The sequence below is a fragment of the Sciurus carolinensis genome, chromosome 4 (assembly GCF_902686445.1).
Source record: "Sciurus carolinensis chromosome 4, mSciCar1.2, whole genome shotgun sequence".
Classification (NCBI taxonomy): Eukaryota; Metazoa; Chordata; class Mammalia; order Rodentia; family Sciuridae; genus Sciurus; species Sciurus carolinensis.
The window spans coordinates 66,584,120-66,601,303 of record NC_062216.1 but is presented as its reverse complement, the minus strand read 5'-3'; the positions used below and the strand labels follow the sequence as shown (position 1 = coordinate 66,601,303).

The 17,184-nt window shown below is 43.4% G+C and overlaps 2 protein-coding genes across 3 annotated transcripts in view; one reads left to right on the top strand and one right to left on the bottom strand.

Annotated features, from left to right (window-relative positions):
* The window catches only part of Wnt5b (Wnt family member 5B), a 108,157-nt gene that overhangs the window by 31,361 nt on the left and 59,612 nt on the right, over nucleotides 1-17,184 (bottom strand). The window lies entirely within an intron of this gene.
* Fbxl14 (F-box and leucine rich repeat protein 14) lies at nucleotides 10,493-13,120 on the top strand. Its single transcript, XM_047550739.1, has one exon. It carries the CDS (start codon nucleotides 11,288-11,290, stop codon nucleotides 12,488-12,490), a length of 1,203 nt encoding a protein of 400 aa, XP_047406695.1. The 5' UTR covers nucleotides 10,493-11,287; the 3' UTR covers nucleotides 12,491-13,120.

Below are 17,184 nucleotides of genomic sequence, written 5' to 3'. Positions count from 1 at the left end.
TGCACAGTGCTTTCAGAGCTTTACCAAGAAGTTGTCGCCTAATTACCAAGATTTATTATGCCAGAACATGGGCAACTCTAATTTAGGTTCCCTCAATCAGTGACAGTGAGGAATCCTCTAGCTGGGGGTGTACCTCAGTGGTAGAGAACTTTCCTAGCGTGAGCAAGGCTTTGGGCTGGTTCCCATGCTCTCCAACCCCAAAGAGAACAAACTGAGAATTTTTTGTAGGGTGAGTGGTATTAGGGAGTGAACTCAGGGTCACTCGAACATTGAAACACATCCCCAGCCCTATTTCGTATTTTATTTAGAGACAGGGTCTCACTGAGTTGCTTAGCACTTCGCTTTTGCTGAGGCTGGCTTTGAACTTGCAATCCTCCTGTCTCAGCCTCCTAAGCCTCTGGGATTATAGGCATGCACAACCGCTCCTGGCAAAGTGAGAAATTCTAATGGTTACGGTGGTAGCACTGATTATTTGAGTAAATTACGTGACCTCTTTGGCCTTAAGTGATAAGTTTAAAAATAAAAAGGAAACAACAAATATGAACCTCACTGAATTTCAGATCTGAAGATTGAGACAAGTTGTTCCAATTTTAGAAAAATTTGGATTGGATTTTCATACAAAATTACCCCCACACAACAGTGGGAACTACTGGGATTCAGGCAAGCAGAGGCACCACATGATATCAAAAAAGATGCGATTTTGATCTCTACACATGTTTTCCAGAGTGTGTGGAGTTAACATTAGCAAGGCTGAGATTCTGGCTATTTTTTAAAAAACCTTTAACTCTCTCTTCTTGGCAGAGCAGGAGACCTGGCTGTGAACTTTGCAACAGGGCCCATCCCCAAGACTCCTCTGGGTCTGACATTATGTAAGAAATGCAAATGCTCTGGTTCATCCAAATAGGTCTTTCCAGCAAACTGGCTGGGTGCCAGCACCTTTTCAAAAAGAGAATAACCTTCAAGCTCTGCTCAGTCAGGCTCTAGACAGCGGGGTCCCACGCATGCTCTGGAGTCACAAGCCAGTCTGAGGAAGATTGATCTTGACCCTCCCTTCCCCCACCTTGCCTTTTGAAATATTTATCAAGATATGACAAGCCCAGGAGGATCCTCATACAAATGACCTTTGCAGGCTGAGAGAACACAGCCTCTGGCAATGGGGAAGCAGCAGGGTCAGCTGTCCACTCCAGGGTGCTGCAAGTTTGGAATTTAGTCAGTTCTGAGTTGTCTCACAGCCTGTGCCTACTTCCCTTGGAAAACAGAATTGAAACTGGTTGAAAATATTGCTTCTTCACTCCCACTTCAGTCCTCAGAACTGACATTCCAGAAAGAGCTCAAGATGCGGGAACCATTCTATCCCACAAATATTAAGTGCATAAAACTGCACTTAATAAAAATGGGTATGCAAGACTCAGGGTGTGGCTCAGCGGTAGAGCACTTGCCTAGCATGTGTGAGGCCCTGGGTTCATCCACTTCAAAAAAAGTTAAAAAAAAAAAAAAAAGAGAGAGAGAAAGAAAACAGAAAGAGAATGTAAGAGCCTGGTCTTGCTAGAGAACTTTGCTTCTCTCCTCCTCCAGATATTCTGCCTTCCCCCATTTTCTCTGCCAGGAGTACACTAATAATTATTCCTAGAGGTCATTTCACTCTGCTCAGATTCTGCACTCTCTTCTGGCCCACATCACACTACTCTTCTCAGTGCTGTCCTTAGCTTCTGCTCACTGACTTCGTTTGCAAGAGAGGTCACCAACACCAAGAGTGGGCTGTTTCACAGGTAAAGGGCTAACAGGGAAGCAACCACTAGAGGGTGACATAATGACAGACAAGTACATTTCCTTCTGTTCAAAGTCAGAGCCAGTCACCGATCCAGATGTGGGTCAGAAGGTGTAAAAATGGGTATCAGCTTATTTACCTGCAGTATGTATGCACACGCATGCAATTGCACGCTCTCACTCTCCAGCTTTCTCTCTTTACACACACACACACACACACACATACACACACTGTTATGCTCATATATGAATACATGACCAGTGTAACTGCACATCATGTACAACCACAAAAATGGGAAGTTACAATCCATGTTTGTATAGTATGTCAAAGTACACTCTACGTATAACTAAAAAGAACAAATAAAAAATTAAAAAAAAAAAAAAACCTCACCTACTTTGGCTAGCAAACCAACCTGAGCCTTCAAAAAGTATTTCTCATAAAAGTTACACTTTACTGTGGCCAGATCTGCTCAAAAAAGAATCAACATCTCATCCAGCACCAACCATGCCTTGTATGGACCCCTCTTTATTTGGTGTCACAGTGACTGCATCCTAGCAAGCTGGAAAGCTAAGCTACTGTTAATGCAGCAAAGCACTGTGGGGTTTGTTATTGTTGTTGTTTTTGTTGTTATAGATGGACACAATATCTTTATTTATTTTTCATTTTCATGTGGTGCTGAGGATGGAACCCAGTGCCTCACATGTATGAGGCAAGCGCTCTACCACTGAGCCACAACCCCAGCCCCAACACAGTGTTTTAGAATGTGGGCTCTCAATCTAGTCCACAGAGTTCAGACACCAGTTCTATTAACCATCAGGTCTTGAGCTGGCTACTCCCTTGTGCTCATCTGTAAAATGGAGATGATAATGAACCTTCTGCATAGCTGGTGAAGATTTGCTGTCATGATGGTTAGATAAGCAGATAAATGAATCTACATAAAGAGTTTTAAAAAATGCGTGCTGCACAGTCAGGACTCAATAAACACTAACTGGTTTTTATTATGGTCTGGGATTGTACTAGGAAATTTCATGTATTGCCCCGTTCACCTTCTCAAAACTCCCAAGATATGAAAGTCATTAGACCCATCTTACAGATGAGAAAAATAAGACTCCTTGTGGCTTAAATAATTTGTCTGAAGTCACAGAATTGGTTAGTGACAGAGTCAAGATTTTAATCTGACATCTTTCTGACTAAAAAAAAAAGAATTATTTTCTCTTGCTACACTGGGGGCAGGAGCTGGGGAATTCAAATTCAGTCTTACAACCAAAGGAGCTTAAGGTTTTGTTTTGTTTTGCAGTGCTAGGGGGCCTCAACATGCTAGACAAGCACTTTACCCCTGAGCTACATCCCCAGCCCTAAAGGAGTTTATGATCTAAAGGACAAAACTGGGTGAGAGGGGAGCCATAAGCTTTTTTATATATCATTTTTAGTTTACTAAAAAGGGAGACCCTTTAAGAGGTGTATATGTGCATGTGTACATATTTGTTTGGTGCTGAGGATTGAACCTAGGGCCTCATGCGTACTAAGCACAAGCTCTACAAAGGAATTATAATTCCACAAATTTTAAAGCAGGAGAAAAAAAGCTGGATTCTGGGAGGTTGTCTTGCCAGGTGTTCTCAGCACTGGGGTCTTCAAGCCAGCAGCATCTACATCACGTGGGGACTGTCCCGGAAGCAACTTCTTGGGCCCTAATCCAGACATCCTGAGTCAGAAGGTTTCCAGGTTTATTTGGAAGCCTAATCAAGTTTGAGAACCACTGCTCTAAGCCGAAGAAAGTGTAAGAGCTGGTAGTGAAAACCTAAGCCGGCAGCACAGGACCGTTTCTTTACGGGTGAATGGAACATGCTGTTCCTGAGGTGCAGACAGATGGTTTGCTCTGACCCAAAGCTCACTGTACCAAGAGTTGAGCTTTTGCTGCCTTTCCGCTCCTCTAACCTGTACTTTACTTAAAAACAGGAAATAAGGTTTAAGAATGGTTTAAATGTCAGCAAATGTATATCTATATAATTTAGAGGCACATCTGTGCAAGGTATTTTCCCCCCACCCACAGCGCATTTATAAAAAAAAAAAAAAAAAATGGCACTTATTAGGTCCCGACTATGTGCCAGTTCTATATTAGGCCCTTCCTTTCTTGTGGATTTTTTTTTCTCTGAATGAATTCTCAGAACAGTTCTGGGAACAGAAATTACTTTCATTTCATAGATGAGGAAATTGCAGCTCAAAAAATTTAAGTCACTTTGCTGTAGGTCATGCAATGAACTATAATGAGAGAGCTAGGATTCAAACACACAGCTTCAGGCTTCAAGTTCACAGCTTTGGACTTCAAATGTGAATTTAGCTGGAAATGCTGCCTTGGGGACAGACCTGTACTGAGGAGCCCTCCATGTCACCTGGAGACTCACACAGGGAAACCACTGGACTTTCCCCCAGGAGCCAGGCAAGACACACTGAAGGGCTCCCTTCTGCCCTTCTTGCCTTGATGGCGTCACTACACTCTGTTGTCAGAGAGGGGCTCACAGTGCAAATGGGAAGAAAGCTGATTAAAATCACCGCCCCCTCCCCAAGGCAATCTTGGTTGTAAAAACAGAAGCAAAGTGCAAATCATGAACTAAAATTTTCTGACTTCAGACACTGAATACTAATTTAAGATAAATCAGGGTTAAAATAAAGATTACTTATTCTTGTACAATAAAGCTAAGAATTCCTTGAGAAGGTGATTTTTTAAAATTAACCTGATGCCTCAATGTGTCAGTGTAGGACAATATATGCTATTATATTTTTATCTTTTTCCAAATGAGGAAATAATAACATTTTCACTATATGTAATGCCCTTCCTTCCATTCAAACTTCAGGCTTTACTGTGGAGCCTCTGAACTGAAAACATTTTGTTTCTATCCTTCTGTTGGCACCTGTAACACTAACAAATACTGTCATTGTCAGCAGGTATTTTCTAGCTCAGCCGCTGGATCCTCAGTACTTGCAGGCAGAAACATCATCTTCAACATCTTTGTTTACTTCGCAGCACAGAAAATGCTGTAATTTGTATCACTATTTCCTGAATGAGTAAACACATTGGAAACCAATTTTCTAAGTGTTCAGTGCCTTGGAAATGGCTACATTTCCCACATATATTATTTTTCTGAGGTTGTCCTACTTACCTCTTTTGTGATAAGTACCCAAGGTGTTTGTCAATATTAACAATTAATAGTTGATACTTGGGATTGTTCTATTACTGCATTTCTAATCCTTTGGGTGACTGATAATATAACAAAGAGTTAACACTCAAAAGTTGCAAATTACAAAAATAAATCTAATTTCAAGAATAGAAGGGTGTGACCACTCATCTGGGCATGATTTTATTTTATTTTTTATTTGTTCTAATTGGTTATTTTATATTTTATTTTATTTTATTTATTATTATTCTTCATGGTGCTAAGGAAGGAACCCAGTGTCCTACACATGCTAGGCAAGCACTCTACCACCAAGCCACTTCCCCAATCATAGGGATGGTTCTTAACACCACCAGCTTTTGATGTCATGAGTTTTCCCATGTAGACAATACAGTTAGTGCACAGTCATCCTAATGAAAGGGCTCTAGCTGCCCAGGACTCAAACCCTATTTTTATGGTGGTGGATACAGATGATGTTGAGCCTGTCTTCACAGGATATAGCAAACTAACAATTTGAAAGAGAGTAATCAAATATTTGGGGGGATATTCCTGGCAATCTATTGATGAGAGAACACTTTGCACGCTTTTTTCTTTTATTTATATCTTTATTTCGAAACTTTTGGTTTTCTTAAAACTTTTCATTTTTATTATGTATGTATGTATTTTTTGTGTTTTTTTCTTTTTTTAAAAATGAATGTATGTATTTTTGAGACAGGATCTCACCATGTTGTCCAAATTGGTCTCAAACTCCTGGGCTCAAGTGATTCTCCTGCCTCTGCCTCTGAGCAGCTTGGGACTACAGGTGCATGCCACCACCCAGCTGAATCTTTGATTTTTTTTTTTTATTGTGGTAAAATACACATAATATAAAAATTATCATCTTAACCATTTTTAAGAGTATGGTTCAGTAGTGTTGGGCATATTTACATTATTGTGCAACCAATTTCCTGAACTTTTTTGTCTTGTAAAACTGAAACTTCATACCCATTAAAAAGCAACTCCCCACTCCCCCACCCCCAGCCCTTGGGCAACCAAGGTTGTCATTCTACTGTTTCATGATTTTGACTTCCATAGATTGCTCCTGTAAGTGGAATCATACAATATTTGTCCTTTGGTGACTAGTTTATTTGACTAAGCACAATGTCCTCAAAGTTCATCTATGTTGCTGCAAGTGTCCGAATCTCTTTCCATCTTATGCTGAATAATATTCCATTGTATGTATATACCACACTTCTCAATCTATTCATATGCTGGTGAGCATGAGGATGGCTACCTTTTGGTATTGTGAATAATGCTACTATGAACATTACTGCACAAATATTTTTAGAGACCCTGTTTTAAATTCTTTGGGGCACATACTCAGAAGTGGAATTGGGGAATCATATGGTAATTCTATGTTTACTTTTGAGGAGTGGTCATACTTTTTTCCATAGTGGTTGCTCAGTTTTTACATTCTCACCAACAGTGATGCAGAGTTCTACTTTCTCCACACTCTCACCAACACTTCCTTTCTGTTTTATTAACAGTAGTCATTCTAACAAATATAAAGTGGTATTTGATTATTTTCTTTGCATTTCCATAATAAAGAGATGTTGAATATCTTTTTACACACTTGCTGGCCATTTGTATATCTTTTTTAGAGATGTGTCTAATAAAGTCGTTTACTCAATTTTTTTTTTTGAGAAAAAGGGAAAAGAAGATTTATTGCTTTGCTAGCAAAGAAGGAACACAGGGGACTCCTGTCCCAGGGGTTCTGATTCTGACCATTAGCAGGAACAGAGGGCTTTTAAAGAGGTGACTCAAAGGTTACATTCCATGTATTCTCTGTCTGGAGTTGTAATTCATTTGTTAATTTGGGAGATAGTTATTTCTGAGATCTTCTGGTACCATCCCCAAAGTCTGGATTACTTCTTTCCTATGATGGGTGTATATTCAGGGATAGATAACTGCCTAGGATGGGGGAAAAGGGTAATTCGGTTGCTCCTGAGATTAGAAAGGGGAGAGGTTAGGGAGGAGCAGGGAGAGATGAGATGTTTATTTGTTAATAGGGTTATTTGGGGTTTTGTTTTGTTTGTTTTTGCTAAATCTTTCATTTGTAGTCAGTGAATCAAAACCTTGACCTCTCTTTTCTTTAATATATTCTAACCAAGAGGTACCCCAAGATATTCTCCAACTTCAAAAGACTTAGGAACAGAGAACATTGCTCTCAAGAAATCATGAAGTTAGAAAGGCAGCATTTTATAATCCTCGGATATCCATTTCTCTCAGTTATCCATAAATCTTAGAGAAATTTTGATATATATGAAGTCTTTCATAAGGCCATTATTATTACTGATATTAATTTCATTCATTTTGTTTCAGCAGTAATGAAGCACCTACTATGTATCAGGCATTGTGTCATGCCTGCATTAAAGAGAAAATAAACACAAAATATCTTAACTCCTTTGACCCAACCCATAAGGTAGACTCTGGGCCACTGTTTTTGGATTGATTGATTGATTGATTGATTTGAACGAAGCACTGAGAGCTACAAATCTCTTCTGAACTTTCTTGTGGGATCTTTCCTCTTAGAATGGGGAAGTGTGCATTTGTAAGGAGGCCTGATCTTTGGGCTGGGCACCTCAATTTTCCCAGGTCACACCCAGGTGACAAACACATTCTATCTTAGAATTTAGTTTTCTTTAAAATTCTTGGTAAGGATTTGGAGAAACTCCCCATACAAGACTATCGTTTCTAAATTAAACAGAAGTTCATAGTTTGTTCAGAAAATAACTTCTGGTTGCAATTTGCTGAATCATATACAACAAAATCTCAGCCTATCTTAAACAATGAACAGTTCTGCAGCATTTCCTACCTTGGTATACCTCTTTTCCAGACAGAGTCTCTCGCCCATACATATCCTCCATATATTTCTGTGTCCCAAATCTGAGGAGAAACTGGAACTCCTAAGAAGCTACTTCACGAGAAACTATCCTTAATTTGGAACCTGCATTAGGAACTATGTATAATCCCAGAGTTAAGGAAACAGCAGGACTCATTCAAAGTTCATGGTCTCACAGGGTCTTCCTACTGGACAGTTCTTTAAGATTTTATAGTCAAATCTCACTGGTTTTAGATGAGCAAACTGAGACCCATAAAGGGGTCTTTTCCCTAATGCCAAAATAAGTCACCAGGTTTCCAGATTCAGCATGGGGTTCATTTAATGCCATGCTTCTTCTTTCGCCCTAATATTAATTTCCTAAGATGTTTCTTTTTTTAAATATATATTTTTTCTTAATATATATATATATAAATATTTTTTCTTATAGTTGTCAATGAATCTTTATTTATTTATTAATATGTGGTGCTGAGGATCGAACCCAGGGCCTCACACATGCAAGTGCTCTACCACTGAGCCATGACCCCAGCCCCTAAGATGTTTCTTGATGTTGTATTTTCTTATTTATTCAATGTGAAATAGGAAATATGGTATTGCTGAAAATCCTTGTAATTTATACTTGAATACCTTAAATAAAAGGCTGGATATCAATATCTTAACTTAAACTGCAGAAAGTTTTGCTAGAACTAAGACCAAGAGGCAAGTTCTGAAGAAAGTACTTCCAGGCACCTCCAAAAGACTTTTCAGACAACAATGGCCTTTCTAGAAAAGGAAAACCACAAAGTGCCTTCTCTACAGGTCTGACTCCAATCTGCAAATTCACTCCCCTCCCCATCCTGGCCATGTGTGGTCTGGCACAATGTTTTGTGTTAAGTAGGATTAAGGTATATTAAGGTGCTTTGGATTTAGACCATGACATTTACATAAACATATCTACACCCATGTAACATAAAAAAAGTGACTTTCATGTACATTTTAAGGTAAAAATTTAAGCAGAAGTGACTGTGAAGAATATAAACCTAAATAACTCCCAGAAGAATGTAACTCTAGGTATACCCCAGAATTGTGACACTTTTTGTCACTGCTCATCTAGAATCTGATGACTCAAGGTACAGTCTATTATTTCAGTAAAGTTATAAAAAATCTATGGGCCTCCCTGGGCGTGGTTGGTGCACACCTGTAATCCTAGTGGCTCCCAGTGGCTTGGTAGACGGAGGCAGGAGGATCACAAGTTCAAAGTCAGCCTCGGCCATATAGCAGGGGCCCTAAGCAACTAAGACCCTGTTTCAAAATAATATATTTAAAAGGTCTGTGGATGTGACTTAATGGTTTAGTAAGTGCTCCTGGATTCAATCCCTGGTACAAAAAAAAAAAAAAAATCTATGGATCTATGGGTCTCATACTATATGTAATATGGATAAGATAAAAGCTTGTAAGAATTTTTTCTTCTACATTTCCTGATTTAAGAAGGAGGACTGGGTGGGGGTATAAAATATACAGTATGGCTACTAGTGAATCTGCATGTACTTGTGTTTAGTATTGGTGGCCTAGGCAAAAGACCAAAAAATCTTGTTCGGGTCGCCAAAGGATCAATGAAATCATTCTCCTTTTCTTCTAGATAAATCAGATTGTCTTGTATGTAGTTATGTGAATTCATAACTTAATTAAAAATATACAGGATCATTTTCTCTGATTCAAAAATTCTTGACTTGGGAATAATTAAATGAAACTCTGAAATCCTATCCTCTGCATGAGCATTTAAGACCCAGGGGCTGCATTCTAGAATGGAGCATTGCCCTGGTTCCATAAAACACAGTTCATAAACCAACAGACATTTGCTGGGGCATCTTCCATCAACTTGAACAGTCGTTCCATTTTACTAATAAGTATATTTGAATCAACACATACAGATACATCAGCTATCAGTACAATTGGGCCATGGAATTTATAGTCTGAGGATGCCGAGAAAGACTGATAAAACAAAGCATAGAGAAGGGTGCTCCCTTTTAGCAGCAAAGCAGACCGAGGGCATAGGGTGGCAGCAAAGTGCGGAAGTGGAAGGAAGTTTTGATGCACGAAGTACTGAGGAAAACACACGGTAGTGTCTACAAACAACCAGAAGGTGCTAGGAGGAAGTAGCGATGGATAATTCTAGAAAATTCTAAAACGAGGACTGGAACGGGTCAGCATTACACTCAACTGCATAATACCCAATTTCTTCCCAATTTAAGGCGAAAGGCTGGTGATAAAGGAACTATAGAAAACCATCCCAGCGGAGGAAACTGGAGTGTGAGAAGAGATGTGTTAAGGTGCATTAGGGACAGCAAATAAAGGAAGGCGAGCTGGGTGATGATTACTAAGTACTGATGTTGCAAGAAAAATAAAGGGAGAAGGGTGTAAAGTAAGGGTCAGGAATTGTAGGGTAACTGGGAAGGGGCTGCACCAAAGAAAAGAAGGAAGAGTGCTGGGGCGTGGCTCGGAGAGGGACTGGCTCAATAACGGGCTACGGGGTGAAAAGACTAAGGGGTGGGGAAGCGCGTTGCTGACAGCTGCTCTCGGATGGCGCCTACAGGGTTAAACCTCAGGGGCGACCAGACTGGGAAGAACTCGGTTTCCAGGGTAACGGCTCCGACAGTTCCGGCAGCGCAGGCTCGTACCATTGCGCGGGCGCACGCGGGGGGAGCCAGAAAGGGAGGAGGGGACGCGTGAAGGAACAGTCGAGCCGAGGGGTCGGTGCCGGACTCTACCAAACGCGCGGCCCGCCTGCTAGCCCCGGGGTCTGCGCCGAGCCGTGCTCGGGCAGCCGGTCGCGCGGCGTCTTCCGTGCGGGGGCCGGCAGCTCCCAAGTGCCCGCGGACGGCGGGGGGAGAAGGAACGTGCGCCCGGTGGCCCGGATTGGCCTCCTGGTCCCCCCGCCTGGGCGGCCGAGTGCGGGCGGCCCGGGGCTGGGAGGTTTGAAAAGCGGGCGAGAGACAAAGGCAGCAGGAAGCCTCCCCAGCGCCCGGAGCCCGAGCGCCCGGCCCCGGGCCCCCTCGCCGGCCCGCCGGCCCGCGCAGCAGCGGCGGCGGCCGGAGGCGGCGGCGTCGGGAGGCGGAGGATGCAGCAGGGGGCGTGGGAGCGGCGGCGGCCGAGCAGGCAGAGCGGCGCGGCCGGAGCGCGGCGTGCTTAGAGCCAAGGCAGCGGCGGCAGGCGCCGGGAGTGAGAGGCGCCTTCCCCGCCCGGGATGTGAGGACCAGCGGAGCCCGGGGCGGGGGGAGGGAAGGGCAGGGAGGCGAAGCCGACAGGAAGGAAGGAAGGACGGACGGACCAGGAGGAGGAGCGGCGGCGGCGGCCGGAGCCGGAAGGCGGGGAGGGGCCGTTCGTTGGGCCCGAGGCGGCAGCCGGGGCGGACCGCTCTCGTCGCCTCCGCGGGGCAGGAGCGGCGGGGCCCGCGCCTCCTCCCCCCAGCGCCGCGGAGGGGGGAGGAGGAAGATGGAGACCCACATCTCATGTTTGTTCCCCGAGCTGCTGGCTATGATCTTCGGCTACCTGGACGTGCGGGACAAGGGGCGCGCGGCGCAGGTGTGTACGGCCTGGCGGGACGCCGCCTACCACAAGTCGGTATGGCGGGGGGTGGAGGCCAAGCTGCACCTGCGCCGGGCCAACCCGTCGCTGTTCCCCAGCCTGCAGGCCCGGGGCATCCGCCGTGTGCAGATCCTGAGCCTCCGCCGCAGCCTCAGCTACGTGATCCAGGGCATGGCCAACATCGAGAGCCTCAACCTCAGCGGATGCTACAACCTCACCGACAACGGGCTGGGCCACGCATTTGTGCAGGAAATCGGCTCCTTGCGCGCCCTCAATCTGAGCCTCTGCAAGCAGATCACCGACAGCAGTCTGGGCCGCATAGCCCAGTACCTCAAGGGCCTGGAGGTGCTGGAGCTGGGGGGTTGCAGCAACATTACCAACACCGGCCTTCTGCTCATCGCTTGGGGTTTGCAGCGCCTCAAGAGCCTTAACCTTCGCAGCTGCCGCCACCTCTCGGACGTGGGCATCGGGCACCTGGCCGGCATGACGCGCAGTGCGGCGGAGGGCTGCCTGGGCCTGGAGCAGCTCACGCTGCAGGACTGCCAGAAGCTCACGGATCTTTCTCTAAAGCACATCTCCCGAGGGCTGACAGGCCTGAGGCTCCTCAATCTCAGCTTCTGCGGGGGCATCTCAGACGCAGGCCTCCTGCACCTGTCGCACATGGGCAGCCTACGCAGCCTTAACCTGCGCTCCTGCGACAATATCAGTGACACAGGCATCATGCATCTAGCCATGGGCAGCCTACGCCTCTCGGGGCTAGATGTGTCCTTCTGTGACAAAGTGGGAGACCAGAGTCTGGCCTACATAGCCCAGGGGCTGGACGGCCTCAAGTCCCTCTCCCTCTGCTCCTGCCACATCAGTGATGATGGCATCAACCGCATGGTGCGGCAGATGCACGGGCTGCGCACGCTCAACATTGGACAGTGTGTACGCATCACGGACAAGGGCCTGGAGCTGATTGCTGAGCACCTGAGCCAGCTTACTGGCATAGACCTATACGGCTGTACCCGGATCACCAAGCGCGGCCTGGAGCGCATCACGCAGCTGCCCTGCCTCAAGGTACTCAACCTGGGACTCTGGCAGATGACGGACAGTGAGAAGGTCAGGTGAGGGCGGCAGCACCAGCTCCCCCTGTCCTGCCCTGTTCACCCTCCCTTCACCACCACCGACCCGCACACACTCACTCGTACATTTAGACATAGTTCATGGCGATGGCTGAGATAGGGCAATGACATGAAGCCCAAGCCCATTTCTCCTCCTCCGGCGCCCCTCCTTGCTACCAGCCCCTTCCGGTTGCCTCAGGGGCTCCTCTTCTGCCACTGCCCTATTTCCCTCTCCTTTTCCCTGCGGATGGAGAAATGGACTCTGCTACTTACCCACCCACTCCTCTCTGCAGGGGATGGAGGACTGTTTTCAGCTACTGTATCCCCACTGCTTGGCATTTGTAAATGGGGTGGGGGTGGGGAGTGACTAGTCCTCTCAACACTGAGGAGTTGAGGAAAATGTCTGCCTTCACTTAAGCTTTCATTTGAATACTGTGATCTGGTTTTTATTTTGAAATGTATAAAAAGCAAACCCAACTACAACGGCCTTTTCACCCTTCTTCCACTTTGTAACTAATCCCAGTCTCTTCTCATCACTTCTCCTTTTACAGTACTCTGCTATTAACACTCATTTCATTTTTATCTGCTTTCCTTTTTTATTTTTTGAAGAAATTGGAAATCATGGTCTTTTTTTTCTGCTGAATATATTCTATATATTATATATATATAAATTATATATATATATTATATATATATGTCTGGCTACCTCGTTTTAGTTTACTTTTTTCTCTGAAGCCCTGGAATTCTACAAGAGAGATATTTTGAGACTGAAACGTTTTTGTGCCTAGACTGGAAAGATGCCCATTGGGTTTGTATGTCTTTTTGTTTTGGCTTTTTCCCAACCTCCATCCACCCAGTGTGTCCTTCTACATTCTGGCTGTAATTTTCTTTTTCTCCTTGTCCATTGGGATTTGAGGACCCAACTGTGTTCCTAAATCTTGACTTAATTTATAGCACAAATGTGTGGGAGAAATGAGAGTTGAACTGCTTTTTTGTTTGTTTGAGATGCAGATTGTGTCTTGAAAATGATTATTATATATGCAAATTATGCCCTACCCTCACCCTCTTCCAAGTTTCTTCACAAAAAGGTCACACAGTGAGGCTTCCTGTTGGAAGTACAGAGCAAAGTTGGCCTACAGAGACCCTGGGGCCCACAATGTGAAGGGGAGGAGACTGAAATTCACGTCTTATCTGTGTTCTGTTAATAAAATGGGAATTTGTGGGTTTTAAAAAGATCTGTTTCTAAATGGAGGAATAGATGACTTTATTTTGGTGGGGGTTGGGACTTGTGGCTTTAAAAAAAATCGCTTTTGAGTAGGATGTATATTTTTGTTGGATTTTGTTTGTTTGTTTATTTTTTTAGAATCCTCCACAGCAACATGCGAGAACATGGAGTTAAAGAAACCCAGAGACCTTTATCATTTAATTGTACTGTTTGTGAATTTGTATAAATAATAACAAAGATCCTCTTAAAACGTTTATATTCTTACATTAAAAGGTTAAACTGATATTTATATAATAAAGAGGAAATATGAAGTATGTTTTTAAAAAAAAAAGCACAAAAAAACCCTTGTATCTGTGAATTATTTTTAAGGCATTGTGTGTTTGGGTACATGCCAAAGTAGGAGGTGTTTGTACAATCTAAGGTAGAAAGAAAGAAGGTATAGAGTGTGGTGCATCCTATATGAGTGAGCAAGCTCATGGTTAAAAATTTATTCTGTGTAAGGTTTACCAGTGACACCCAAATAATGTTTGGTTTCTAAAATTGTGATTAGACTGGAGAATTCTATAGTTTTGGTTTTAAACTGTCAACATGGAAATTTAAAGAAACTGAACAAAATGAAACTTTTTTAAAAATTCGACTTGTAAGAGTCACAATTGCCCCCAAACTACCAGTTTTTCTTTGGGTGGAATTAGATCTAGGGGTAACACTGAAAAAATGGGTCATGAGATATGGAAGTGGCCAAGTAAGATGGGTGTCTTTACTCTTAGAGCGGGTGTGGGGAGGATGTGAAGGGTGGAGGGAGCTGAAGCCATTGTTCAGAAAAGTTAAAAGAGCGCTGCTGTCCTTGCCTGCTCCTCGCTCAGTCATGCATACTGAATCTCACAGTGTGAGCGAGGGTCTCAGTGGAAAGGAGGAGGGCAGTTCTACCCCTCTTTTTAACATTCCCCTCCAGTCCTGGCTGCATTGAAGCACTTTCCTGGGGGTTGGGGAGGTTGGCCAGGAGTTCTTGCACATTTGCATTTTAAGCACTTACAACACGGAGGCTGGCCACTCGAGCCACTCAGTTGAGGGTTCTTAGACTGAATTCGTGCAGATAAATGAATACCAACAATTCTAGCAAAGAGTTCCCTTTGGAAGACAATAACCAAATAATCTGACACCCAGTGATTGAGCCATGGAAACTGGTGACTATAAATGCTCTCAGTTGCACAGTAATTCATATCCCTGCTTTCACATAGGTTTGTCTTAGTTGTTTCGGAGGTTACTTTTTTTCCTTAACAACAAAAAAGCACTGATCCCAGTGAGTGCTGATAAGAGCAGTATCAAACTTTCCTGGATCAGCAGCTCTTTCCAGGAAGAGGGCTAGAACCCAGATTTCTCTTGGGTTAAGATTGTTTTGTAAAATTTCCAAGCCTTCGACTTGAGCATATCACAAAAGCTGCATTGTTCCTTTTTGGAGAGCCATCACAATTGGGTCTAATTGAGCCTGACACTAGATCCATCTTCCTTTTCTGTGGGGAAGGTGTGGATCTTTTTCTTCCCACTTAGGTTACAGTGCTTATTGCCTGAAGGGGAAAAAAAATGTGTGAACCCTAGAAGAAGTAGGGACTTTGAATTAGGGCCAGGTTTTTAATTTAGCATTTGACACAATTCCCAAAGGTTACACAAGCCATAGGTTCCTAGCCTATTTTTCTTCCAAAAGACTGCGTGGCTGTACAGATTCATTCAGTCAATAAAAATTTGAGCACCTCCTTAGTCTGACGGCTCACATTCTTCATTTTCATATGCAAAATAATCCTACTACCACATGTAACCTGAATCATTTTCTATTTTGTTTCCTTTTTTTTAATGTTAAAGGTTAAATATAAGATAGACTAACAGTTGGTAAATTAATGTTGAAAGTTAAGATCACGGGTCTCATGTCCTTATCCTGAACTAGGCATACTTTATATCTAGACCTTCTCAGGAAAAGATGAATAAACCACTTGTTGTCAGCAATGAAGTTCAACTGCTTATCTCAACCATTTTGGATGGAAAGAAATTATAATTATGTATAGAGAACATATGTGGGCTTTGCATAATTCTTTTTTTTTTTTTTTTTTTGGTACCAGGGATTGAAACCAGGGCACTTTATCACCAGGCTACATCCCCAGTCCTTTATTTTTATTTTGAGACAGGGCCTTGCTTAGTTGTTGAGGCTGGCCTAGAACTTGTGATCCTGCCTCAGCTTCCAAAGTCACTGGGATTACAGGCATGTGCCAGGTGCCCAGTAGTACTTGTAAATTTTAATCCTCAAAGCACCCTTCTAAAATAGGTCTCCCCATTTTCCAGATAAGGCATAATACCTGCCTTATGTTATTCAACCAGAAAGTGAAGGATTCCAGCAGGTCCACTTCTAAAGTTCAGCTCTCTTCTGCTCTGAGAAGGTTCAGTTACTGAGCAGATGTTGGTTTCCAGTGAGGTGTACCCCCAGAAAGAGCAGGAACTGTGAACAAGCTTATGCCACAGGTGCTGCTTCAAAGCAGGTCAGGATAAATTCGGGGCGTACGAGGGCTTGATCCCCACTATACCTATAGTACAGAAATGGAAGAATGTGTTTAGGAGCACCAAAGAAAGTTGCTAGCCAGGTGTGGCGCACGCCTGTAATCCCAGCATCTGAGGCAGGAGGATTACAAGTTCAAAGCCAGCCTCAGTAAGACCCTAAGCAACTCAGACCCTGTCTCTAAATAAAATACAAAAAAGATGGAAAAAAAAAAAAAAAAAAGCAGGGCTGGGGATGTGGCTCAGTGGTTAAGTGACCCTGGGTTCAATCCCCAGTACCAAAAAAAAAAAAAAAAAAGAAAGTGAGTTGCTTTGTGGGTGGTACAAAAGTTAAAAGGCACTTTCGTGAAACTTTTAGATAACTAAACGTGGTTCAGGTATTTGCTGAAACTTAAGATGTGGAAAAAATATGTAAATTTAGTGTGAACCTTACCATTTAGTAGTAATAAACCTCAACAGGAACTGTTTGGGTAGTAGTCAAGAAAAATCTTCATGTATTTTCTTACTAATTCTCAAGGGGCAACTGTAGGGTTCAGACAACTTTGCAGCCTCCTAAGGGCCATGATGGGCCTCTAGCTAAGAGTGCGGGGTGCTGCTGCGTAATTCCTGCTGAATTCCTTAGTCCTAACTGGTGGGGGAGGAGGGAAAAGCCCACTTGATTTATTCCACATTTGTCAACAGGGACAAGGATGCTTGCCTAACTTATATTTATTGAAATTCAAAGCCAGTATCAGTACAGCCTTAAATGGTGGAAGAAAACTCAAACTGATCTTTTTTTTTTTTTTTTATGGTTCAAATCAATAATAAAGATCTGCAAAAGCAAATATTCCTTTTGCTGGATATCTTTTTAAAGGTAAGAACTCTAAATAAGGACATACAGGATGTGAACTGAAGTATGGCCTGTCCCCCCAGACTGGTGCTTTCCTGAGTGGTTA

Excerpts from the sequence above, each read along its gene's own strand:
- Fbxl14 (XM_047550739.1), top strand. The coding sequence starts at position 11,288 with ATGGAGACCCACATCTCATGTTTGTTCCCCGAGCTGCTGGCTATGATC.